Consider the following 26321-nt stretch of genomic DNA (forward strand, 5'->3'; position numbering starts at 1 on the left):
TCCGCCCACCTCGGCCTCCCAGAGTGCCAAGATTACAGGCGTGAGCCACCGCCCCCGGCCCGTGCATTTCTTACAGAATCACAACACACAGATCTTTGCTTTCCTTTCTGTAAGAGCACATCTCACCACGTCTGTGAAAACATCACAGTCTTAAGCAGCAGTTTTATAAAAACACATCACAGGACTGCTCGAAGGTGAGTCCACAGTGTCACCACGGTGACCCCACGGCAAGCTCCTTACCCCACAGCAGCTCGCAGGAAGGAGTCAGTCAGCCGGCGTCTCGGCCCAGCGTCCGACTGTGAACGTGGAGCTCCCGTGTGCACGTGGCCCAGGCTGTTCTGCGTGACTCTGTCCACCCACCTGCCAGGGCTCGGCCAGGTGTGCAGCTCCTGACCTGCCCGCGACCTCCTCGTGCCCTCCCCGTTTAGCCTGTTCTGCTCAGCAGCCTCCAGGTGCCGGTACTTTGTACCTCATCTTGTCCGCCCCCCCAGGGAGGGCCGGGCCGGCGTGCACTCAGCGCGGGGCGGCGTCGGCGGAAGGAGCCCCTGGTGTCTGGGGGGTCTCAGCACTGCGCTCGGGGGCGGGCGCACCCCCCAGAAGGAAGTGTCGTCGTGGGCACAAGCATTTCAAGCAAGTCCCTGCTGCCCACTCTGGTCTGGAACTGGACGCAGGTTCCGACCACGCGCTGCTCTGGCTACGACACGCGTGGACAGGAGCGCAGGCCGCTACCCGAGGGCGCCTGTCCCCGAGGAAGATTCCGGGATGACTTGGCACTCGCTTCCGAGGACGACGGGGCTGGGAAGACGGCACGAAAGGAGATACCTGGGAGGAGTTTCGAGACGCGGTAAGTGGCGTGGGAGAACCTCTCGGCAGACGCCCACGTGTGTTCTCGTCAGCTCAGACACCGCGTGTTTGACGTCAGCTTGCGTCTCGTGAACACGCGTTCCCTAATTACAGAATAATCGTTCCCTTTCGCTTCCATTTCTAGAAGTTTTGTTTGGTTCTTCTTCAAATCCATTTTTTTTTGTTAAATTCTGTTATTCTAATAAACCATTGACAGATTTAAAACTGATTTCATTGCCCTTTTGTATCACATTATCTGCCTCTCTTCGTTCATGAGACGACTCTCCGTGTCCATGTCCTCGTGGGCTTCGACATTGTTGATGAGGAGCTCGGTGGCAGGTCCACGCCGCATGGTTTTACCGTCACGTGTGTGGGCTGTGAGCTGCGCAGCCTCTGCCAGCGAATCACGGAGCCCCGTGTCCCCTTGGTTCAGAGAGTCGGTTGTCAAACACTCGCCGGCACACAGTGCCCTCGAGTCACGTACGGGAGCCCCTCGGGGACGTGTCCAGAACGCGGCCTAGCCCTGCGGGTTCAGTGCCAGCCGCCTCCCGCCCTGGCCGTGAGCGCCCTGGTGTAACAAGCACCTGGGAGTTTGCTCCCCTTAGAGCTCGGCTGCACGTTAATGAGATTATCTACGGGAGTCGCAGAGGCAGCCTGGGGGTCCTCGGCCCCCAGAGGTTCGCGCCGGTCGGATCTGAGACTCCAGATCCAGCGTTCCCGCAGAGTGAGCGTGAGAGGAGCGTGGTCGCTCAGTCACTGTTCTTGCTGCACTTCTGCGAATAATCAAGGCAAATTTACAAGACTAAACTCATTTTGCAGCTAATCAGTCTAACTCTGATCATCTTTGGTAGAAATGGGGGTTACTCTGGAAAGAAAATGTGTTTTTGAAGAAAACTACCGAGCACCCAGTATTAGACTGTAGCCCTGTTTGGTTGAGGTTTTAGTGTCTCCCTGAAATCGGGACTGGATCTTGAATTCTAGTTTCCTCCAGCATTTGGCCTCCTCCCCAAAACAATCTTGCAGTTTTCCTTGGACCTTCCAACTCGAATCCTTGCTCCTTTCCTGAGCCCTGTGCGCGGAGGCTGGAGGACTTGCGCGCTCCGGAGAAGCTGCCGCAACGGCTCACGTGAGGACAACCCTCGCGGCTTCCGCACCGCACACGAGGAAACCGCCAGGTCGCCGCCACCCGCCTCACCCACCTGAAGCGAGGCCACCACCTGAACTCCAGACCGGCTGCCCTCTGGACTCAGAACTGCTCACGGCCCGTCCCCACGGTTGACCTTTGCTGTTCTTTATTTTCACAGAAACGAAACTCCCGTCACCACGGCCCGAGGCCTCGCAGCACCCAGCAGGCCACCCTCCCGCTGCCACATCTGGGCACAGGCCACCGAGCGAGAAACAGACTCAGACTATTCAAAGGCAAGAAGATGTCTCTTCTGTCCTCGAGCAAGGGGGGATGAAGATTCTCTGCTTGGCCAGCATTGGTCCTCCTGAACCTTCTCCCAGGTAGGTCCGTGCACGTCCTCGTGACATCCGTTTTAGCGTAGAGCCTGCCAAGTCCCGTCCTCGTGTCTGGTCCGCTCGTGTTTGGGCGGGTTCCTCACACCCCCCAGGTGCTATCCGGCCTCCGCCTGCCTTTGGGAGTCCAGCCGTGGGGGCGGGGCAGAACCCGCAGCCCTGATGTCCCTCTTGGTGACTTTCCGCCCCCGGCCCCACCTGCTCCCTGGCTGTGGGTTCCCACCGGCCTTGCTGTGTTTATTTGACCCTGCAAACCTCGTGCTGAAACTCGAGCCCCAGTGCTGGAGGGGGCCTGGTGGAGGTGTCCGGGTCATGGGGCGGATCCCTGCTGACTGGATCCATTCCTTCCCTCTGGGGCGAGCGGGTCTCCCTCTTGGCTGCTGCAGCGCTGGGGGTCGGAGCCCGGCCCGCCCTGGCCTGTGATCTCTGCACGGGCCGCTGCCCTCCACCCTGCGACGAGTGGAAGCGGCTTGAAGCCCCCCAGGTACGATGTCAGCCCCATGTTCTCGCACAGCCTGCAGAACCGTGAGCCAATAACCCCCCCTCTGCACAAACCACCCAGCACCGGCGCTCCCTTGCGGCAGTGCCAATCGGACGGCACAGCCAGGCCTCTCCCCGCCTGCCAGACCCTGCCGCGGCCGGCAGTCCCTGAGTGAGGTCCTTTCTGCGCCTTGCCGGGCATGGCTGAATCGTGTTGACACCAAACCCTCCAGTGGGAACCCGCTCAGGAATCACCCGACTGAAAAACCAACTCCACTGTCCACCTCTCGTCCCCGCCAGCGAAAGCAGCCGCGCACAGGACGGAAGTGAGCTGCCACCGCACACCGAGGCGCCTTCCCCTCTGGCCGTGGCGAAATGTTCCCGGCGTGTCCTGTTAGGTGGGGGGTGAGCCCGTGTGGCCGGCGAGGACGAGGTCTCCAGGCCCACGGAGGATGGGCAGGGGTCCTTGGATGGAACTGGAGCTGGAGACACACCGTGAGGCCCACCAGGACCAGGACAGGGCCCCGTTTTCACCTGAGATGGTGACGTGTCCTTCATGGCTGGAGGAAGGGACAGCGACCCAAACCAGGTGGTGCCAACGCAGGAGTGGGGGTGGGGCGGGCACAGACGGCGTCTGCAGTTTGCGCCAAGATTGTTCGACCGCGTCTCAGACTAAAACCGCAGTGGCGCCCTGACCTCATGCGCATCTACCCTCATAGGTCGGCAGCAACGCGACGTGAATTCCGGGAAACGCGAGTCGTGTTAGCAATCTACACGCGCCACACCTTCCGGAAACAAAAAGACAGGAGAGAATTGCGGTTTCCTTTCCCAATAAAGGCCATTCGAATGTGAAATCAGAAGTTTAATATGACACAATTCAATCTATTTATGTATCTCACGCTGGAGGATTTCCTCTGAAACATAAGAAGTTAGAAATCGTAAGTAGGTATCTGCGTCCTATGTTTGGATCAATTCACTTCTACTAATTATTTAAATTCCAGACAGACAGAAACGATGGGACATCAACGCGGGTCTCATCGCAGAACCATTTGGAGACAGGAACAGTATTTTGGCATCTTTCCTCCATTTCGCGGGCCCCTCCCCACCATCCCGCCTTCTGAGGCACAGCATCTGCGCAGACGGGAACATGGTGAGGACACAGCGGCGTGCGGGTGTCTGTCCTGTGCCTCACCCCACAGAGGTCTCACAGTCCACGCGTCTCCTGCCCCCAGGAGGGGACGTGTCCACAGCCTGCCCTGGGCCTGGCAGGGCCCGGCCTTCCCCGAGAGGCCCCCGTCGCGGGCCGGCCTGTGCTCTGGGGCCCCAGGGCTTGTCAGACCCAGATTAGTTTTTCCTGACTGTGGTCGTCTCACAGGGCGGTGTTCATTAGGGCATCTGCTTTTGCAATGAATAAATCAGTATTTTAATGCTAAAAACGCAAGTGTTGGGGATCATGGATGACTCTGGAATGCTGAGGTGGTCACGGGGGGTGCCCGGCCCCAGCAGCAGGCACCACCCACGGCTGGGACCGCATTTGCCCTGTGGGAGCCCTTGGTCCTGCCTTGGGGTGGTGCGTGTGGCTGGTGCTCAGGGCAGAGTGGGGACGTGGAGCAGCGAGAGCACCGAGATGCTGCCACGATTTTGTTATTATTCGCCCCAGAGCTATGGGCGTTAACAGCTCTGCCCCAGTGGTTCCTCCCAGCGACAGGCGTCCAAGGACAGACTCAACGGGATCTGTGAGCCTGGGGGCCCATGTGGTGCCTCTCCCTGCAGAGCTAACCCGCCCCCGGAACGCCACATGCTACGAGCAAACCCTCTTCTTAGAGACCCTGTGGGATGTCCTATCGCTGCGTCATTCATACATCCGCCATGAAGAACAGGGATGTGTGCTTCGGGAAAAAGTGATTTTTAAAAAGAAATTGAAGATAGATGAAGGATTCCCCTCCTCCCAGAACTGGATGTTTCCATGAACCTCTACTGTTATTTGGTTAAACAAAAACACACATTTAACTGCTAAAGTGCACTGACTACAGGAGCTCTGAGGGCCCCATCACGATGCAGCCACAAGAGGGGACGCACGATGGAAGTCGTATCGCGATGCCCGCGTCGTCGGCGGGCCGGGCGCTCACTGGGGAAGGGCCTTGAGGATGGCGTTCACCTCCTCCGCCACCGCGGTCAGCGCGAACTCGAACTGCTCCTGCAGAGGGGAGAGGAGAGACCGGGAATGAGAGCCGCTCCCCTTCCGCCCCCTCGTCCAGGCGTGCTGTTCTGCAGAAAGAAACCGCTCAGGAGAGAGACGGGGGACCTCAGATTCCCGTGGGAAGGAAGCAGGAGCCTTTGGGGAGGCAGACGGGAAGCCCCGTCCTCCCCCGGGAGACGCTGCCCACGGACACGGCGCGTGCGGGAGCGGCCGGGGGCTCCAGGCGCCTGCCCTCATCACCTCATCACCCACCCCTGGGCGGAGAAGCCAGGTTTGGACATCGACGGACGCGGAACACGCGCAGCTGGAGCCACACCCGGGTGTTTCCTGTCCTCAGAAACGTGGAAGGCGGTGAGAGCTGCGCTTTTGGATCCAGGCGTTATCAGCCCGACCAGCTTTGCTCCTGGTGCCAGAACCGGCGTCACCTCGTTCAGACCGTCCTGCGCGAGGCCGTGCGCGCCCACCGCTCCCGGAGGCCAGCACAGCCCCAGGGGCACAGCCGCAGTGAGGGGTGGGAGGGAGGCTGGCTTCCGGCTCGGGCCCACTCGCGCCTGCAAAGGGCCTGGCGTGGGCAGGGATGTGCCCGCCTCCTCCCACGCGGGCCAGGCGGGCGAGTGGCCGTCCTTGTTGTCCCTCAGTTGCCAGCTGGGAACACTCCCCTGTAAAACCCTGGAGTGGGCCACAGGCATCTGCCGGTTTCAGCGGAGAACGCAGGGAGCGGAATACGTTACACAACCATCACGCAGGGAACGATGTTTGATTAAGAGGAGCCCTAGCGATGCTTAAACACTCGATAATTCAAGGAACAGGGCAGCTCCAGATCCAGAACCAACCCTGATTTCCATTTTGAATGTTCAGTGAGTAACAGCAGCACAGAAAATAACTTGAATTAAAACGTCAGAAAGTCAAAGTCATGTCATGCTCACTCTGGGACAAAGACTTTCTCCTTTATTGCCCCTGACCTGACATTAGCAGGATGATCTGAGCACTGATGTGCTGCCCTTTGCTCCTGTAGTGCCTCTGGGGATTCTAGAGCCTACTGTTAAAGGAGTCGGCCAAGTCGATTTCGGAACACTCCCAATGCCACGCTTGGTTGTTGCTTCAGGACGGGACCTGTGGGACACGGGACCCCCTGGCCCCCCTGCGTGCTTGCGCCATCAGGGGACCCTCTCCTCTCCTCGAAATCACGCGGACGCCGGCCTGGAGGGCGTGGGCTCAGGGCCCGGCTGCACCAGGATGGCCGGGATGTTCTGCCCCAAGGCCAGCCTGTCCCTGTCCCCGTCCCCCACGCTAGCAGCCCAGGGGCCCCGCTGTTGGAGGGTCCGGGCTAAACAGGCGCAAACAGCCACGAGGCCCTGTCCTCCCAACCCACACATGGGCTGCGGTTTTGTGAGGACTTCAAAATGCAAAAAAGTTAAAGGCGGCTTCTGGGCATCTAAGTTTAAATGTCGTGTATCTATTTACATCTTTCTCATCCTGGGAAACCAGCCTGAGAACGGATCTTCAAAGGGAAAACGGAAAAGGAAGACCTGGGCCGTGTCTGCGCTGGCTGGGGCTAAAGACAGGACGTGGGGACGAAGGGAGCGGAGACACTGTAAACAAGACGGCACTTTTGAAAGGGTGCCAGAATAAAACCCGAGACCTGCGGGAGGCGTATCCTACGGTTTCTCCCGCTTCTTTGGCACCCACGTCCCTGCTGCCGAGAGGTGACCGAGGCAGGACGTCCCAGCTGGGCTCAGGCTGCTCAGGTGCCTGGTGACAGCACTGGGCCCACGCTGGCCGGGTCAGCAGGGACGTCCCTCCTGGCTGGCCAGGGACGGGCAGGACATGGCAGGGGCGGAAGTTAGAGGAGCGACCTAGACGCCGGCTGCTGCCTGTGCCGGGCGGGGCGCTCTGGTCCCTGGGTGTGTGCTTATCCCCACATGTACACTGTCATCTGGCTCCGACAGAGTCTGGCGCGTCCGTGCGAATGGGAACCGCCACCGTTGAATTTTCGTCACTCCCGACTCTGAAGAAGCCGCGGCGAGAGTGTCGTCCTCTGAGCGCCGTCTCCCCCCACGGCTCCACAAACACCCTCTCCAGGGACGCGCCTCCCCCGCGCCTCTCTCAGAGGGGTTTGGGACAAAACACCTTCCGGTGTCTGACACCCAAGCTGCTCTCGGGCGGAAGTGAGCAGCCCCCGCCGCACCTCCGATGACAGAGCCCAGCCACAGTTGGGACCAGGCGTTGTGGTGCGTGGAGGCCGAGATAGACAGAGACAGACAGAGACTGGCAGACAGAGACGGCGAGACAGGTATGCGCGCACACACAGACACACACAGAGGCCGAGATACTGAGAGGACGATTTGATTCCGCTGTTGTGGAGGTCTGGTGGGGCCAGTGGGTCTGGGGTGGCCGCAGGTGTGAGTGGGCCTCGTGCGGCTGCGTCAGGGTGGCTGGTCCAGCTCCGGTGGGTGGGGACGTCCGAGACCCAGGCCTGGTTCCCGGGGACGGGGACCTGAGCAGGCTGCGCTGGGAGCGTGAGAGACCTCGCGACCAGGGGCTCTGGAGCAGGAACGAGGAGGCGGAGATGAGGACGCAGGAGGGAAAGAGGTGCGTCGGGCACCACGCGTGGACGCACGGCAGGTCCTCCGGGGGGCGAGGGGGACACTGCGCTCCGGGGCGTTGGGCAAACTAGTGCTCGGCTTCGACTTCAGAGCCGACAAAGGTGAGGAGGGGTCATCACGGGAAGGTGCTGAGGCGAGTCCCCTGACAGCCGTGGGGGCAGAAGCTGCGCAGAGGAAGGGAGGGGACTTCAACCACCTCCAGCGATTTCATCTTCTCAAAAACGAGGTCCTGGTGCGCCTGCCACGTGTGAGCCGTGCACCCGACTTCCTGCGCGATGTGCGCCTCTCTCGGCGGGTTCCTGTGTCCGCCTTGTGCGGTGTCAGCTCCCGGGGTCTGGACGCGCCTGCTGGGCAACTGCGCAGCTGGGGAGACTCTTCCACGATCTGCGTCGTTCCCTGGGTCTGACGGCGCTTGGGCAGGCGTTCGCTAAACATTGGTTGTTTGTTCGACCGACCCACATTCCAGGGAGGCGAGCAGCTACCCTGGGGTTGGTTTTGTTAACACAAACATGAAATTTTGCCGGTGGGGCAATCGCCATCGTGGCCGTGGCCTCTCACCTCGGTCCCCGGCTTGTGTCCAGTCGGTGAGCAGACTGCAGACCACCTGCTCCAGGCGCGCATCAGTGTGTTCAGCCGGAATGTTACTATTTATGTGCCCAAATAATTTTTTTTTTTTTTTGAGACAGAGTCTCACTCTGTTGCCCGGGTAGAGTGCTATGGCATCAGCCTAGCTCACAGCAACCTCAAACTCTTGGGCTCAAGTGATCCTCCTGCCTCAGCCTCCCGAGTAGCTGGGACTACAGGCATGCGCCACCATGCCCGGCTAATTTTTTCTATATAATATTTTTAGCTGTCCAGATCATTTCTTTCTATTTTTAGTAGAGACGGGGTCTCGCTCTTGCTCAGGCTGGTCTCGAACTCCTGAGCTCAAGCAATCCACCCGCCTTGGCCTCCCAGAGTGCTAGGATTACAGGCGTGAGCCACCGTGCCTGGCCCCCAAATAATTTTTCTTTCTGTGAAATTGAACTTTTGGGGGAAGTTCAGTCTCACAGGGGAACGTTGGGCAAAGCAGTCATAAATTAGGATAGAATGAGGATATTTATATGTTTACTATTTCTTTATTCCTTGGAATTCTAGGAGCTAAATTTATGCAGACCTTTCATGACACCTTTGCGCTCACCCCGCGGAGGAGAGAGCTGGCGGTCAGGAAGCTATGCAGGAGGGAAAGTGCCTGTCTGGGGCGCCAGAGAACCGGAGCTTCGGGCCACCAGATTGTCTGGCTAATGACGCTATGTGTCGGCTTGATCACTTTCCACTTAAAAAGGAGGATGGAGTTGAGCTCGTGACCTGCATGACAATGAGCTCAGCTCCCTCCCTCTGGGTCCCAGAGCCCCCAGGCCAGGACCAGCCCCGGCCTCGGCCATCGAGGACGGCCTGTTCCGCCAAACGGAGCACAGACAGTGGAGGGCAGGCTTCCTCCCTGCGCTGTATCAGGCAGGGTTTTCACTTTTTGGTGAGAAGATGCGCCTTGCCCAGGATTCTGCCGCGGTCTGCACTGGCGCCCGTCTGCGTCTGGGCACCCGCCCCCCGGTGGGGACAGGCCTGCTGAGGGGGACGCGGGACCGGGGAGAAGGACCGAGCTGCGCGTAAGATCCCCGTGGCTCGTCCCAGGCGGTCGATGCGGACGCGGATGCCTCCCGCGCTTGGTGGTGAGAGCGGCCTGACCTTGAAGCCTCGACAGCCTCTTCTGCTCGGTCCCGAGTCACCGTGGCATTGGGCCCCGGGCTGGGTGGTCCAGGGACGCAGGGCCGGTGGGCAGGTGGTCGCCGACCTGCCTTCCTGGAGTTGACGGCGCCCCCCTCGCAGGACTGGCCAGTCCGGGGGGGCAGAGAGGCTGGCAGCACAGGCCCATCCATGAGCAGGGTGCCCGGGGCCTTGTCACTGGGACAGCAGCTGTCACCCGTGTCGCCTCCTCTCTTGACGGCCTCCCATTTACAGCATGCGCCGTGGCAACAGCGCGGAAAGAAATAGAGGTACGGTCTGGGGTTCCCCCCTGAGACACTGATTACAGGGGGACAAACGGCCTGCAGACACACCTGCGGCAGGTGATGGACGTGCCTGTCCCTGGTGAGGGACCAGAGCGGATGTCCTCACTCTGGGACATCCCTGCCCAACACGCCACTCCTGCATGGACCATGAGGGGACACGAGACAAACCCAATCGGGAGACTTCTAGGGAAACAGAGCAGAGAACCTCTCACAGCCGCGAGGCCGTCCCAGACCGTGGCAGGTGAGGGGCCACGGCCTCACGCAGGAGGTCCCGGCTGCTCCTGTTCCAGGGACAGGTCACTGGAGGCCCGGATGAGACCCGATCAGCCAGTGGTTTGCGTCCACACTGACTCCCCGGTTTTGACACCCGCACCCGGTGATGGAAGGCATTAGCATTCGGGAAACGGGGTGAAGGGTCCGTGGAATTACGTGTCTTATTTCTGCGATACCTTTGTAAGTCTAATATAATTTCAAAATTTCAAATTAGAGAAGCTAAAAAGGTATAAAGCGTGCTGTGGCTTACAAGGTACCTTCACAGCAATCACACGGATTTCATGAGGGTCCCGCAAGCTGCACGCGGAGGCCCACACGAACCAGGAGCGCGGGGACTTCTGCAACGCCACGGAAACGGGGTCTCACCTGAGCCTCAGTTCCAACGCCGGTCAGCTCAAAGCCAACCGGAAACCTTTTGCTTTCACCCTGTTGCTGCAAACTGTGCCTTTTTGACAAGTATGAGCCACTGCGGGTGCTCAGGGACCCCAGCATGCCCTGGGGACACTGCGATGGCCACTGTCCCCGTGAGCGCCACGTAGGGGGTGCAGGAGAGGGGGGCTGGGCAGAGGGTTTCCCTAGAAGGGTTCCGGGGTCTGCCCTGTATCGTCCTCCACAGAAACGCAGGGCTCCCCCACCCTAATCTGGTGCACGGAGAGTCCTGTCCACTGGGCTCCGCCTACCTGAGATGCAGCGCGTGCACTGACGTCGCGCACGTCCGGTGGCTGCGGGAGGCACCAGTAGACGTCTGTGGGGCCCAGGGTGCCTCCGCCCACGAGGGACGGGGTGGATGATGGTCTGTCTGAGCAGAGCCATCCGCATGCGGTTCACGTTAAACCCGGCCCCATCCCCTCCCCTCCCCAGGAAAACCGCCGCAGAGGGACGCCTTGGATGTGCCCACGGTCCCGGGGACGGACTGACGGTACCTTGGTCTGGACCATGCCGGGCCTCTGGTCCCGCAAGTGCTCCAGCGTGGCGGCGATGTCAATCTCTTTAGCACCTGCAACGAATCACAAACGGGGCTGAGCCGAGCACGAGATGATCCCCTGCGCCTGCCAGTCTCCCGCTGTCCAGGCTCCCTCTGGGCTAAGAGGCCGATTGGAAAGTCATCCTGCTCCCGCAGCTGCAGTTTCAGACTCAAGCGGAAAAGGAGGCGAGCGCGGCTTTCGTCGGCGTGAATTCGCGGAGGCTGGGCTGAGGAACGGTTATGAAATGCCTTTGTAGATACCCGCCACCAGCAAGCACCCCGTTAGGAACTAAGGCTTCACTGGCTTTTTTTCTGGTGGCGTTTTAAAGACTTTTTTAAATCAAAAGAAATGGTATATACACTTCCATTTTTATTGCATAGAATTTTTTTTAAGAAATGAAAAATTAGACTATTAGACTAATTAGACTAAACACTAATATTGGCTTTTAAATTTAGAATTCTCTGTTTCTTAAAACCGAGTGTTTTGAATTTTAAGAAAAGGTAAAAATGCCTGCAGCCGTATCCCTAGGGTAGCGGTTTCCCCGAGAGCCGTCCTTAGAGGCAGGCGGCGCTGCCGGCTTGCAGGTAACGTCTGAGCTTTGAGTTTTAACCTCACCTTTAATTCAACACATACTCTCGTTTCCCCACGTTTCTCGGCCCCTAGTGGACAGAGCAGGACAGGATCCCACCCTCTCCCTTGCCGCAGCGTGGAGGGGGCAGGACAGGCCCCCCGAGCGCGGAACGCCAGCTCTCACTGAGGGCAGGGGGGCTCCTCGGAGGTGGCCAGGAGCCCCCGGAGCAGGGCTGGCAGGTGCATGCTGGCAGGTGTGGCGTCTCCTCTCGGCCTCGCCAGGACAGCTAGGTGAGGACCCCAAGACTCACCAAGGGCCAGCGGCTTGTCCAGGCCACACCAAGAGGAGCAGGCCGCGCCCGCCGGAACCCGCCACACCAGGCAGGATGGCGCAAGCCGGGGAGCGGCCACCAGGAGAGCCCTGGCCTTTCTTTTCTGCCCCAAGCCGAGCGCACAGGACGTCCCTCACCCATCGCAGCAGGAGAGCGACTGTGAGCGTCCCCAAGGCTACCCTCAGGTCCTCACCACGGTTCTGTGGCTTTACGGGGTGGCACCGAGAAACCAGGGACATTTGTGCACAGCCGGCTGTGATTCCGGCTCTTCAGAAAGATCCTCCCCTCGGGGCGGGGGTGACCCGGTGCCGCGTCACCTCGGGGGAGGGGACCTGAATGGCGCGGAGCTGCCGGCAGCTGGAAGGAGAGGTGGGGACGGCTGCGGCGCAGGGGCGGGGACCCGTTGGAACCAAATGTCACATTTGCATTCAGGGAAACAAAGCCAAGAGCAAGGTCAGCCTGGCGGTCAAGACACCCACGGCCCCGGCCAGGCCTGCTCGGCCTGTGTCCGCATCCGCCAGGCGCAGGTGGCACGAGCTCTCGGCAGCTCCTGGGCTGCCGGGATGCCACTCGGCGGGCACCCATAACGGGGCGCCACTGTCAGGACTGAGCTGACGGCCCCCCAGCTCCCGGCACGAGGGAAAGAACACGGTTCGGCTGGGCCTGGCAGCCCCGTGGACGCCCACCCGCCTCTCCAGGCAGGACAGGAACGGCCCCTTGGGACAGCTGCGTGGCCTGGCGACTTGCTTAGCTGCTGCTCCATGGTGGAAAATGTTCCCAGAGTTGACAAGGCCGCAGCAATACATTCTTGCCCTAAAGGAAATCCGCACATTTAAAACAGTCTGAAACAAACGATGAGTTTGTTAAATGCGCAAATCAGGTGCCGAAGTGCCCTCCAGAGGCATCGCGGGCGGCTGCGGCGTGAGGGGCTTTCCGCCTCTTCCCGTTACCTGGCGGCTGGTGCCAGTGGAGTCACGGTAACAACCACGCAGAGAAACTGGCTTCTCCAAAAACACAATTTGCCTGAGAAAGTCAAGGCCCCACGTGGAGGGGCGGCGAGCGGAGAGGGGTGTCAGTTTCCGTTCCCCATCGGAGACGCTGGCCGTGACCGTGCCACGGAACTTTCCTGCGATTTAGCTGTGAGTGTGAGAAACGTCGCAGCTGCAGCCAGAAGGATGAGGAAGTTGCGATTCGCATCTCAAGTTGGCCGTAGAGCCTGACGCTGAACGCAGACCACAGACGGGGCGTCCGAAAGGAGGGGGCACGGCCACCAAGCACCCCACTTCTGCCTGACTGGCTCTGAAGAAACGGCAAGACCTTGCTGTTTACCGCGGTGTGTAAAACACACCTATACAGCGAAATCGCTTCCCGGTAAGAAGCGACAAAGAGCATTTCTGGCGCGGTGGGATCGCCCTGCCCGCTGTCCGTCCACCCCCTCACTTAGGAGGAAGTCGTTCTGCCAAACTGTCGGCAGTAACGATTGTTCATAAACCGGGAAGATGCGCAGCTCCATATGCCGCAGGGTCTCGTAACTCTGCAAGCATCACGACCGGCGACGTCAGTGAGAAGTCGCGCTGCACGTGCGGGGAGGGCAACGAGCCCAGACGCGGACCCTGCGCGTGAAGAGCCACTGGCCACGTCCGCGTTCACGGTGGGGCCGCGCCGTCGGCAGAGCGCTCGCTGGGCGCGTCTCCAGCCGGTCTCTGCTGGGGCTCAACACAATTTAGTAGAACCGGTCTTGAGTAAACAAAAATATAAGATGTCCATTGGCTTTTTAGAATGTTTTCCAAAACAAAAACAGACCGAGTACTGGGTTGCAATCAGGTGCCAGGTGATGGAGTCTGGGCGGCGTCTCGCTCCCTGCCGTGCGGGGTGGCCGGGGCACGTCTGCCCTTCCCCACCTCTGGAACGCACCTTATTTTCCCTGTTTCAAGGGGTCCTTGCGAGGACAGGCGAGATGACACGAGATTATGACGTAGTTTACAACACACATTAGGTGCTCGAGCTGCTTCACAGATTCCACACATGGAAGTGCTCCAGGAGAGCCTGGCACGTCACCTTCCTGGCCGGCTTCCCAGCACAAGGACAACGTGGCCGCCCCGCCGCCACCGGCCGCTTTCTGACTCCGGAGTCACGAACTCCAGGAGCGTTAGATGTGGTGTAAAAGCTGATTTGACAGAGAAACTCTCAGTCCTTCCAAGACGCGATACTGAGGGGTTCATCTGGGATACAGACCTGAGAAACCTCGCTTTTTTAGTTTTCGTAGGGCACTTTCTCGTAGTCCCTGAAATTGATTTCAGAGAAACAACTTTCAACAGCTATTAAATTCTGAAGGGCTTTCTGTACGATAAAACGAGTATGGGAGGCTTAAATACCCTGCGGTCGCCCATCGGAAGTCGTTCCTACAGAATTCTGGTGGGGACGTTGGAGCTGCCCAGAGCCACGGTTGGTGCCGGCTGGGAGGCGGCTCCTGCGCTGGGCAGTCTCCTTGGAGACCGTGGCTGCCCACGGCTGCCTGTGATCCTTTGACAAAATATACGCATAAAATCTCTCTTATCTTACCACGTTGCGACACCTTTGTGCTGTTTGTGAGTAAAAGAGAGAAGAGTAACAACCCAACCAGCCAGATGCATTTTACTGCAGACTTTTTTTTTTTGCCCACAAGGTTTTGCAGACTGCAGGGATACGATGCGTTTTCCTTGAAAGTAAGCAGGACAGTACGCACCAAATGCACAGGAGACAAAGGCCTTCATTTTGCAGCAGTAAATTTTCTCAATTCTGCCCTCTGCAAGAACTGAGAAAATGCTGGCTCCCACCTAACGAATTTCAAAGGAGTGAAAGATTCTAGAATAAAGGTGATCGTTACGAACCCACAAGGGGCAGAGTACAATGGTCCTGCGCTCCAGGACGAGAGCACGGGCCCTCACACCTCCAGTCGGGGAAGTTTGTTTTGTTTTGAGCTCACGGTTTGGCAGGGCCAAGTTGTTAGGGGCAACGAAACGCCGTCCTTCTAGCCCTCGCTGCCGGCAGAGCAGGACCCGGCACCGCCCTGGGTGATGGACGCCGCGGCCAGAGTTCCCTCGCGGACAGCAGAGCAAAACTGGGCTCGAGGTGAGAGAGGTCGGGGTAGTTCAGGCACGTGTCGGTCTCAGAGCCTCCTCTTAGCACCAACTGCACGCTGTGCACGCACACAGGTGCACACGGCACGCACACGCTGTGCACACGCACACACATCACGCGCGCACACATGCTCACCGACACACCACCCTGGGCCTTCTGCGCTGAGCGGCTCTTTCTTCATGCTTTCCCTGGACGGTCCTAACCAGGGACTCACAAAAACCACAAGCAGGGAGGCTTCAGCCGACCTTCTACATAAACCAGTCTCCTTTCTGTGACGCTCCCCGGAATCAGAGGGGACAGACGTGCATCGCACCCGCTTGGACGTCACGCACGTCAGAACCGAACAAGCCCGGCATTCCTTGTTTTTTTCCCTTTGAACAAGTTCTAAATCGTTCTTCTGGAGAAGCTGAGATGCTGTAAATCTTTGTAAAAATACAAGTGAAACACAACGCAGGACTCTCAGTGTGTGGTCATTTCAAAGTCGCCGTCCTCTAACCCTCCGGGAGAACAGGGCGTTGTGCAAAACATCCTGCTAGAACATCCCATAATACTGCGCAGGTGTCGCCAGCACCGACAGGAGGACACCGACCCGGCACCCACGTGCAATGAGCAGCCCTCGCTTAGCAGGGGAGGGTCAGGACGGGGCGGCTGCTGAAAGAGAAGCGAGGCCGCCCCTGCGACCACACGCAGGCCACGCGGACGTGGTGCCGACTGCAGGGGCTCCCTCCCCCACGCCCGGGAGCGCGAGTTAGATGCAAGTGTGCCTGTCCGCCCACAGCGAGAGGCGTGGCAACGACACAAGCGTCCGAAGCCAGGGAGCGTCTAAATGCGTCGCAGCGAGGTGCCCAGGCCCACAGGGAGATCCCCTCCGCCCTCGGGAACGGGCCCTGAAATGCGGACAGAGCAGCGCAGGGCAGGGCGGTGGACAGACGGGGAGGAACGAGGGGGTGGCTGAGAGGGAGGAGAAGGGGGACGGCAGGAGCGTTTTCTCTCAGGTGTCCTCAGATCCCGGTGCTCCCAGCGGCCTCCCCTGGAGCTCTGTCCTCGAGGGGCTTTGGGAGGCGGCAGGAGAGAGGCGCCCACAGGGACCCTGCCGAAAGACACTGCTGGGCCCCGCGCCAGCAGAAGCACCCCAGGACGCGCGGCGGGAGCCTGGAGCGAGACCTGCTCAGGCCGGAGGACACGCTGTCGGGGCCACGGTGGGGGAGCAGAGCCCCCACAGACCAGCTCCCAGGTGGGGGAAGAATGGAGCGCATTGGAAGGACGGCCAAGCGCAGGCGTGCGTGTGCCTGCCAGGAGGCGGAGGGTGGGCCGGGCGAGAGGCGTGAGGACGCCTGATCCCGAGGTGGCCTGGGAGCCCCCGCTCAGCAGGGCCACATTCTCCCGTCACCGCGGGAGACCAAGGGAGGCTGAGCTGAAACCGCCCGCAGACGGCAGACAGAACCACGCGGGACATTCCACAGGGGGGCTGTGCCGCACACGGACACACACGGGGGAGTCGAGCGATGGCGCTTTCCAGACCAGTGGGCTCCCCCAACCCCGGGAGAGAGTCGGCCTCAGTGTCGCCCCTGCCCGGCCAGGGGGACGGCCACACCCCAGGACGCTGCTCCTCTGAGTGCCCCGTCTTCCCACCCAGAGGGGACTCTGGCAGCGCCAGGGGCCCCAGCCATCCCCATCCCGATGCACGAATAGCGCCGGGGAGGGAGGAACGCTGAAACAGCAGCGAGGGAGAGATACCTACTGTCCCCCCACGGCTCCTCCCTCCGGAGAACCGCACTGACACCACCCCCCATTCCGAGGCTGTTTCCACCCGCGGCTCTCAGGAGCTGAGACGGCGCCATCACCTGGGACGTGTGAAGTCCATTTCCTGCTGACACCGCCTGTTTCCTTGTTCCGGCCACATGAGAGTGAAATGTCCCCTGGACGTCCCCCCGCTGCGTGTAGCCGGCTTGTCCGGGCGACTCGCACCCCATCCCTGCTGCCCTTTGCACCAACGCCCCGATGCCGCGGCTGCGGCCGGCCTCACCCGCTCCTGGAGACCCCACGGCGGGTCTGGCCTGGGCTTCGGCTGCCGCCCCTTCCCCGCGACCCTCCCACGCTGGGTGGGTTTCCTCGCTTCCCCGGGCGGTGGCAAGAGAACCGAGCGCGGGGTCCTGCTGTTTCCGCCTCACGGTCTGCCCGTCCCCTCTTCCTCACGTGGTTCTCCCCGCAGCCCCTGACAAGCTCCCCCACGCACCTGCCCCCACCGTCCTGGACCCACCGCCGGCTGCCCTCCCAGCGCGGCCTGCTGGGCCCCCCACCGTCCTTCCCCTCGGGCTCTGACCCATTTGCAGACAGACCAGGGTGCCACATCCGACCTGGCCGTGGGCAGGTCACAAACCTCAGGGAGCCGCTTCCTCAGCTCCCCGCAACACAGTCGGCACAAACGTCCCCTTGCCCCCTCGGTTCCGTGATCTCTCCACACCCCAGACAGCTGGCGAGTGACGCGCACACCCTGCCACGCCGTGTCCCCAGGCACACTCGCCTGCACTCCCACCTGACTCAGCAGACAGCCGCTGCCCGCTTCTGGGGGCGTAAACTCCAGGAGGAGGGGCTTGTCCGCCGTGCTCCCAGACCCCGTGCCTGTAAGCAGCAGGTGCTCAATAACTAGCCGCCGACCTGTATCAACCGTCATGTGTTCCCCTGTGACCCCCGAGACCATACGTTCGTCTTCAGTCTCGTGTTTGCCAAAAGGACGACTGACGTCGCGCTGGGACTGCGGGAGGTGACAGGGCGGGGCGGGCGACGGGAGGGGACGGGGGGGCACCTCCCACGCTGGTGCTGGGTAGGCAGAGGCCCTAACTTCTGTACGCTAAAGGGGCCAGAGAAAAAGATTTCAAAAAATTTTCAAAAACATAAACTAGATTTCATAAAAATTAGACGCTTTTGTTCCAGAAAGAGCACTGCCGAGGGAGCGAACAGACGAGCGGCATGATGGGAGGAAACACTTGCACACCCCACACATGTAAGGGCTGACGTTCAGACAAAAAGGCTCTCACAACTCAGCAACAGCCCAGCTCAAAAACGGACAAAGGACCCGTGTAGATGTTTCTCCAGAGACAACACGCAGCGTCCAACAAGTACAGGCAAGATACCCGACGCCACAGTCCGTGGGGAGATGCAGCCACGCGCTCCCCGCCCTCGCTGGGACGGCAACGTCAAACCAGAAAGCACCGAGCGTTGGCGAGGGCGTGGAGAAGGCGGAGCCCTGTGCTCTGCGGTGAGACGGGGCAGCTCCGTGGGAGCAGCATGGCGGTTCCTCAAGCAGGTGAGCACGGAAGCACCGCGCGATCCAGCAATCCCGCCGCTGGGGATGCACCCGGAAGAGCGAGAGCAGGGTTCACAGGTGTCTGCACACCCGTGTTCACGCAGCACCACGCACCACGCCGGCAGCTGGAGACGCCCCGACGGGTGAACAGAACGTGGCCTAGTCCTGCGACGGAGCATCATCCAGTCACACGGAGGAAGGAGATCCTGACACCTGCTACCACACGGATGAAGTTGAAAACGTCAGTTCAGTGCAACAGCCGCTCACAGGAGGGCGAGCACAGGCGATTCCTCTCATGAGGTCCCAGAGTAGTGAGACCCACAGGAGCACGGTAGGGTGGGACCCATGTCCCTGCACAAGGCCATGCCTGTCCGTGCACACAGCGCGGCGGGAGACAGCAGCGCAGACGAACTGCTGAGGACGCAAACCGGGTGCGGGACGTGAGGTCGCCTGGGCACCCCCCACCCGTCCACGCACCGCTGGACTCTCAGGAGGCCCCCAGTGAACGCACGCGGAGAGGGCGGCTCCGGCACCCTGCACGGCGAGATCACCGTCTGTGGCCCTGGCCCTGCTCCAAGAAGACCTGGGGGTCCCCCACCCACTCGGGGCCTTCTGAATAGCCACAGGTGCGGGTGGGGCCGGGCTGCGCTCCGTGGGTTCTGCGCCGGCCCCGCAGGCCCCCACCAGCTGACCCAGCAAACAGGGCCTTTGGGCACAACCCGCCGGCCTGGTGCTCTCCGCTCCTCTGACACTTGTGCGGGAGGAGGAAGAGCTCTGAGGAAGGGGCTGTCAGCCTTGGAAACTCCGGGCTGAGAAAACACTGTTCGCTCCACGTGGGCTCAGGCCTCCAACGAGAGTGAACACACCATGGAAAAGCCCATTCTGACGCTTTGCGCTGACATCACCTGTGCGTCAGAGATGCTTTGCTGCAGCAGACAGCTCGCGAGTGTTTTGCAGACAGCCGCCTCCTTTCCCCCACGAAGCCCTGTGCCGAGCGTGAGCCTGTTTACTTTGATTTCAAACTGCGGTGTGGTCCCCTCGCTGCTGAGCTAGACGGTGGAGAAAGGACTTAAATTATTCCAAGTTTATTCTTAAAGGCCCTTAACTGGGCCCGGAGGCCTTAATCCCTGAAAGGCCGCGTGGACGAGGGCCGGCCGGCGGCCGCAGTTGCAGCTGGGCGCGCTCGGCCCCGGGACTGAGGTCTGCGCTGGTGGGACGCCTTGGGGAGGCATTCTTTGGTCCCGGCAATTCATTCCTCTTCAGAAAGGGAAGCGGGAAGAAAGGCTTCGCGTCCAGGGCTCTGGGCCTTTGATCACTTGATGAACGCTGGCCTGCGACGGGGCCTCCGGCTTCTCGGGCCAGACAAAGGCGCCGCCTGGCGCACAGGCCGGCCCAGCCCGCCCTAGAACAGAACGCGATGCCTCTCAGGGTGGCGGCCTGGGAAGGGCCCCCTCTCGGCAGGGGCCGCCCTGCCCTGCGAGCTCCCCTGAGACCACGGCCAGGCCCAGGTCAGGGGATTTCGCTCCCCAGCCCCGTGGAGGGAGCAGGTCGGGAGGAGAAAGGGGTGGCTGGTCTCAGAAGAGGTCCCAGCCTGCCCACGCTGGCCAGTTCCACATGGCGGGACGCGCATTGTGAGCCGGCCGCACGCAGGATGGCATCTGACGTTACACGGTACGGTGGACACAGTCAACGGCGGGCTGCGGCGCCCAGACAAGGACGTCCACCCTGCCCCCCACGCAATCCCGAGGCCAGAACACACTTCTCCGGGTTTGCCCTGCTGCGGAGGGGACCCGGGCTCCGTCGTGCGACGTGGCGACGCCAGGGCAGCCCCAGCAGATGTGGGAATTGAGAGCCTCCTGCCCCTGCTCACGGCAAGTCTCCATGTGAAGTAAACGTGCCCCGCGCGGCTCATCCCGCCACGCCGTGGACAGACACAGGCGTGGACGGCAGCACGGTCCGAGCTGCCCAGCCGGCAGCCGGTGTAACAGAAGGGAAACATTTCTGCGGGAGGGCGAAGGAGGAAGGGCCGGGACAGGAAGGAAGCACCAGTCCCCCACTGGCTCCAACAGCTTGCGAAGGACGACGCAGATTTGACGAGACACAGTGGCGATAACGGGCAAGGAAATCGGGGGCTTTTCACGGAAACAGCGAGGGCTGTTACGTCCTAGAACCAAAATAGCGTTACAAGAACACCAGAGTGTTTGCGTTTTGGTTTTGTTTGTGTCTTTTGCTGTTTACAATCCCTGGCTCTAAGCTAATTTAGGGTCCTTAAAACAACATTTGGTGGAACAAAAACCAATTTTGTTTTCTCCCCAGCAGCTGGCAAAGGCGGGCGTGGGGCTCTGGGTGCGGCTCTTGCCAGTGTCGGCGCTAGGACTCTGGGTCACGTGGTCTAGTCCCACACGGGAGGCCACGGCTATGGCTTTATCTTCACACATGTATGTCCTTGGGCTAAAGATTTGTTCTTTTTTTTTTTCTTACCGGAAGAAAAAGGAGAAAAGAAAATTCCTGTTTCGGAATCACTGGCTTCTGCGTGAAACGTGTAGAAACTCATTTCTACAACCAACCTCCGCCCGTCGCTGGGCAAAGGGCGAAGCGGGGTGTTCTGCAGGGCGGGGAGTCCGCACAGGCACACGTATGTGCGTGTGGGAGACGTGCGTGTCCGGATGCGGAGAGCGATTAATTCGCACGTGGGAGAGACGCCACGCGACGTCGCCACCTCGGGGTTTCCCAAGTTCACCGGCACAGCAGGCATCGCGGGGACAACGGGCGTCTTTCAGATATGCCTGGGGCACGCGGGTTCCGGACAGACGGACACGTTTCTCTGGGCGCCTTGGCGTCCCTGCTGCGACGGGCGCACGCGACTCCCCGGGGCGGACTGGCCGGGACCCTCCCTCCGCTGCTGTTCTAAAGGGACGGCCTCGGGCTGGGGCTGGGGTCTGCAGGGCAGCCTTGGAGAAGGGTCAGGCCGGCTCACTCCCCACAGTTCTGTGGGAGAAACTGGGCCCAGAGGGTTCCAAGCTCTGACAACAGGGACACAGCTCGTCGCCGGCAGAACCGGGACCCCTCAGATCCGCCCCGCCGTGTGCATCCTCCTCTTATCTGGTGACGCCCCAGGCTGATCACCCAGTGCTGCCACGAGAGCAGAAGCCCCGGGAGGGCAAGCAGGTTCACTGAGGTAAGAAAGATGTCAGAAGAGCGAGGAAAGGCTTGTCTGAGACAAGTGGTTTGTACCCGAGGGCACTCACTCCCAGAGATTTCTGGTGTGACTCCGGCGTGAAACCCAAACCACAATGTTCCGCAAGTACGGCTTTCTCAACAGTGCAGAGTCACACAAAACACCTTAACGTTTAAAGACCCACAGGTTGCATCCTCCCCAGATCCGATGCTAACGTCATAACGTAGCAACAACTTCCCGTCAAGGACCTACCGTGCGCACAGCGCGTGGGGGCGGTCAGCAAGGGGGGGAGCTGAGAGGAAACGTGCTCGCTGCAAGTCACCCTAACGTGACTCAGGGAAGGGACGACAATCTGCTAATCTTCCGAGGCCTCCTCTGAACAGCCCACCCTACGTTACCATGGCAACGCGGTCCCCGCTCGGAGCCAACCAAGCCTGGGTGCCGGCTCACCTTTGGCCATCTTGTTGAGAACCATGTCGATCAGGATGTAGGTGCCGCTGCGGCCCGCGCCGTCACTGCCAACAGAAGGAGAGTGAGTGAGCGCCGCCATCCGGGAGGTGCACAACCAAGCTAGCGACAGCTACTCCCTCCACGCTGAGGGGCTCTGACGGGAGGGGGGCGGGTGGGCTGGGATCACGCGGTGGGGCAGAAGGGCGGGAACCGGGCAGCTCACGGGACCAGCTCTCTGCTTCTGGGGGCCTGTTTCTTCCTCCGGCCCCCGCTTTGGCCAAAGAGTGGTCGGTTTTGTCAGGAGGGAAAGGGAAATAATGGCTGACTCTGTCAGAGTTGATGGCATTTGTATCAAAAGTGTCTGCAAGGTTCTTTCTCTGTCATCCCTGGGCAGCCTCCGGGCAGAGTGGAGGAGGCTGGCGCAGGCTCTGCTGGCAGCTGTGCTTCTGGCACGTCAGCACCGGCTGCGAGTCGCCCTTTTTAAATTGGTTCTTTGTGAGACGGAGTCTCGCTCTGTCACCCAGGCTGGACTGCAGTGGTGTGATCACAGCTCACTGCAGCCTCGAATTCCTGGGCTCAAGCGATCCTCCTGCCTCAGCCTCCCAAAGTGCTAGGATCACAGGCGTGAGCCACCGCTCCTGGCCAGTCTGCCCTTTTTAAGTGACTGTGGTCCCTCTCAGAAGTAGAAGTATGTGTATCATTTGTTACTTAATCATATTCTTTAAAAAGCACTCTCATTTCATCTCTTTCTCATCCCACCGGCTATAATTGGAATATTTACCATCTGGGCTAGAGCTGTAAAAATGTTTTGAATTCTGCCTCAACAATAGCAAATGAAACAGCGAAAACTCCCTTTCTGGGAGAAGGGCAGCCTCAGTGCCCTGCTTGTTTCACAAGGAACGTGCGGAACCACTTCCTGCCCCCACACAGGGGCCACTGCGGGGCTCCCTGGGTGTGCGGGGCCCTCGGGCACCGCGCCTGCTCTCACGCCAGGGTCGGCCTCTAAACGGAGGACTTTTCACACTATACTCCTAGCAAAATGACTGCAACTTTAAGGGAAAAAATAAATGTTTCCATTTCAAGACTTCAAGAATGGTGTGGCTACGACAAATCACTCTGCTTCCAGTTTCGGGTCGGCCTGCAATCCCGAGACATCGCTGGAAAGCCTCGCTCTTTGACAGAAAAAAATCACTGTGTTTGGCTTTAACATGTTTCCGTGAAGAAATGGCTGAGAAAAGCTGCGGCTGGGAAGACGAGTGTTTCCGTGTTTCACTTTGGTACACGCCTTCACCACGTCACTCAAGGGAGCAGCGCCTGGTCACTGCGAACGACCACGTCTTGCCGCAGAGCGTTTTTCTCACGTGTCTAGCTGCACCGCACACACCCGTGTGCGTATTTTAAGATATGCTACAAACGTCTCCCAACCGACCAGCTTGTCTCGATACGCTTACGGGTAAAAGACGTTCTGTTCTACTCTTTCAGGACACACTCTATTGTCGCACCCCCCCCCAGACAGAAACACACAAATAGGCACACGCACACGCTTGCTTGATTGAATTGGCAGATTTGGTGTTTGATCTTTGGAGAGAGATTTCTTATTTATTCTAGGCAGAAAAGAGCATTCTATAAGACAGTTCTAGAAAAACGGAGTATGATTTCTTTACCTAAAACACTTGAGCATCAAGTCCACTAGAAACAGGAGCGCGAGACTGAGTTTTCTCGCGTGGATCTAGTCCTACTGCTATGGTTTTATGTGAACTAAGGAGAGGAGTCACAGAGCTTTTACTCAAAGGCCCAGACTCATTTGAAGGACTGGCGGTGGCGTGTGCGTGTGCGTGTTTCTGTCTGGAGGCGGCCAACCCCCTTGTAATTACAGATCTTGTCCCTGCTCATCGGTGGCCCTCGCGTCCCCCTGTGTCTGCACAGGGGCCAGACCTCTGCTCACGTACTGGTGGCTGAGACAATGCAAGAGATCGAAAACGCTGTCTCAAAGTTTCTGTGCAATGGCACCACACGCGTGTAAGAGAAAGCAGGGTGGTGAACATGAGCATGTGGAAATAGAGCGGCGCACGGCACAGTGTGTCGCTAGAAAGAAAACAGTCCCGTGTGCAGCTCACATGGATATGGTAGAATAAATACAAACTTATATTTAGCCAAGTGGCTTAGAAAATTAAGTTTGTATCTTTGGTTTCCTTTAGAAACATCAGTTAGCTGTACTTATTAAGCAGTTAGAAAGTTCAGCTTTTATATTTAATTGTATAGATTATTTTTTGAGATAGCAAGAACTCCTTAATCCACGTTAAAAGTTGTACTTGCCTGCAGTGAACAATTATTGGACAAGAACGGCCCCTGTAGCACTTGTTTACTTTTCTGAAATAAAGAGAGATATAAAAATTACAGTCACGTACTGAGACTCCCCATTACCCAAAGTAGCTAATAAGCCAAAGCAACTTTGTCTACATTTTTGAAATCATTTTGCAAAAGTCTGTTTTGACAAAGAAAATCAAAATTACACAATTTTAAAGATTCTTCTTTTCAGTATTAACAGAGCTTTTAAAACAATTCTCACACCTTCGCAATGCTTTTTCCCTTCGCAAGAGAGAATGCCAGGCTCCCAGTCCCCCGCCCGCCGCACCCCCCCCTCGTCCTTTGCTACCGTGGATCTGGCCTTTCCTTGTGATGATCTTGATTCTTCACTAAAACTTTTGAGTTATGCAATTTATGCTCAAAACTTCTTACAGTGTAGACCTCATATTGGACTATAATATTACTGTACTGTCTAGAAATAGCATCTTCAACAGCCTTTTTTATCTGTCAGCTTTTGGTAAGGATATCCAAACTACAGAGAAACCTCAGTGAAGTCCAAGACAAGCCTTTTCCGTTTTTATGAATTTGAGTATGTTTAAAGGCGAACTCCATTGTGCAGATTTTAGGTCGGAAGTTCTGAGTGAACAATGAGCATATATTTAAGATTTCATTACCAACCCTACATCAAAACTGAGGGCCGATTTAAAATTCCCTGTGTAAGCTCCGAGTTTTTTTCTTGATAAAAATTCAATGAAACAACTAGACATGTTTACGAGGTACATCAAAGTTCTCAGTAAAATATTTCCCAATAAATTAAAGACAGGATCTTGGCTTACTGGAAGGAAAAGCGTGCGAGGGGAGCATGCTCTAACGTGTGCCACGCGTGCTCCCACAGTATGAGCGCAAGTTAAAAGTGAAAAGGAAATGACGGAATGCAGCGGAAACGGGGAAATGCCATGTGTCTTTGCAAAGGCCGAACAGTGAGCTGACGGTGGCTTTGCTGCAACCCGTCGGCCAAGGCGCGTGGGTGGCCGTGGGGGGAGGCGGGCGTCCCTGGGACCAGTGGGCTGGGAGATACTTTGCCATCACGGAGCCCAAATGCCAGAGATTTTCTCTGTCTCACTCACTTGCTGCGGAGTGAACAGAACGAGGCGTTTCTGAAGTCAGTCTGGGTCCCCAGCCCGGACGCACAGCGGGAGTTGAGTGCGGCCGCAGGGCCTGGGTAGCACACGGCCACCTCCAGGCCACCGTCAGAGCCCCGTCCAGGCTACACTCGCTCTGCGGCCGGCCCGTTGGGACCGCAGCGCCGTGGAGCAGCCAGAGACACCTTACGGCGGAAAGGCTCCGTGAACAGGATGAGACAAGGCAGTGCCCTCGCGGCCACGCATTCCTGCGCAGCCCGTCACTGCCGCGGGTGTGGGCCGGGCGTCAGGCTGGGGGGGTTGGGCGGAGAACGCAGGCGAGCTCCTTAGAACCGGCAGCGCCCGCGTGCCAGGAGGCCGTCTAGGTTCCTGGTCTTTGCAGAATGCAGACTGGGAAAGAGCCCTCATTTCTACTCCAAATTCCCGTTCCTGACTCAGCCTGCAAAAGCATCGCGAGCCCCAGCTGAAACTGATGCTGGACCCCAGGGACGCACCTTGGGGTGGGCGCCTCTCCCCCAGGAAAGACCGTGTGGGCTCATGCGAGTGTGTGCGTGTGTGCCTGTGTGCACACGTGTGTGCATGCAGAGTCCAGCACGCCGACCATCGGACCACGCCTTGGCTGGCTTTACTTTCGAAGGCCTTTCGCCTTTGGACAGAAGGTCTCACTGGGTCTTTCTCATCCCTGACTCTCGCTAACCTGAACAGCTCCGGCCCTGCCCCTCCGGCTTCCCGCCATTGCAGACGTGACGTGCACTCTGGAAATACTCAACTCCTGCGCGCGGTCCCCATGCTGGTCCATCGCCAGCGTTTGCTCGTTTTTTCACAATGGGACCGAGCACAAAAAACAGGTACATTAAAAATAACAGATACCCTTTTAAAAACTGTCCTGGTTTAAGAAAACATAATTGGAAGAAGTTGGCTGTGTCTCACCACAGCTGGTCAGCTCCCGCCGGCAAAATGCAGTAGGAACCTCTTGGGCTAA

General features: G+C 58.9%; 1 protein-coding gene across 1 annotated transcript in view; it reads right to left on the reverse strand.

Moving 5' to 3' along the window:
* Positions 1-4966: 4966 nt before the first annotated feature.
* PTPRN2 (protein tyrosine phosphatase, receptor type, N polypeptide 2) overlaps positions 4967-26321 on the reverse strand; it is a 500467-nt gene continuing 479112 nt past the window's right edge. The window contains exons 19-22 of the mRNA XM_012658102.1: positions 24207-24260; positions 21891-21955; positions 10892-10965; positions 4967-5038 (exon numbers count right to left, since the gene is read on the reverse strand). Coding sequence (XP_012513556.1) covers positions 4967-5038; positions 10892-10965; positions 21891-21955; positions 24207-24260 — 265 coding nt within the window. The remainder of the gene's footprint in view (positions 5039-10891; positions 10966-21890; positions 21956-24206; positions 24261-26321) is intronic.

Source organism: Propithecus coquereli, unplaced genomic scaffold, assembly GCF_000956105.1.
Source record: "Propithecus coquereli isolate 6110/MARCELLA unplaced genomic scaffold, Pcoq_1.0 Scaffold571, whole genome shotgun sequence".
NCBI lineage: Eukaryota > Metazoa > Chordata > Mammalia > Primates > Indriidae > Propithecus > Propithecus coquereli.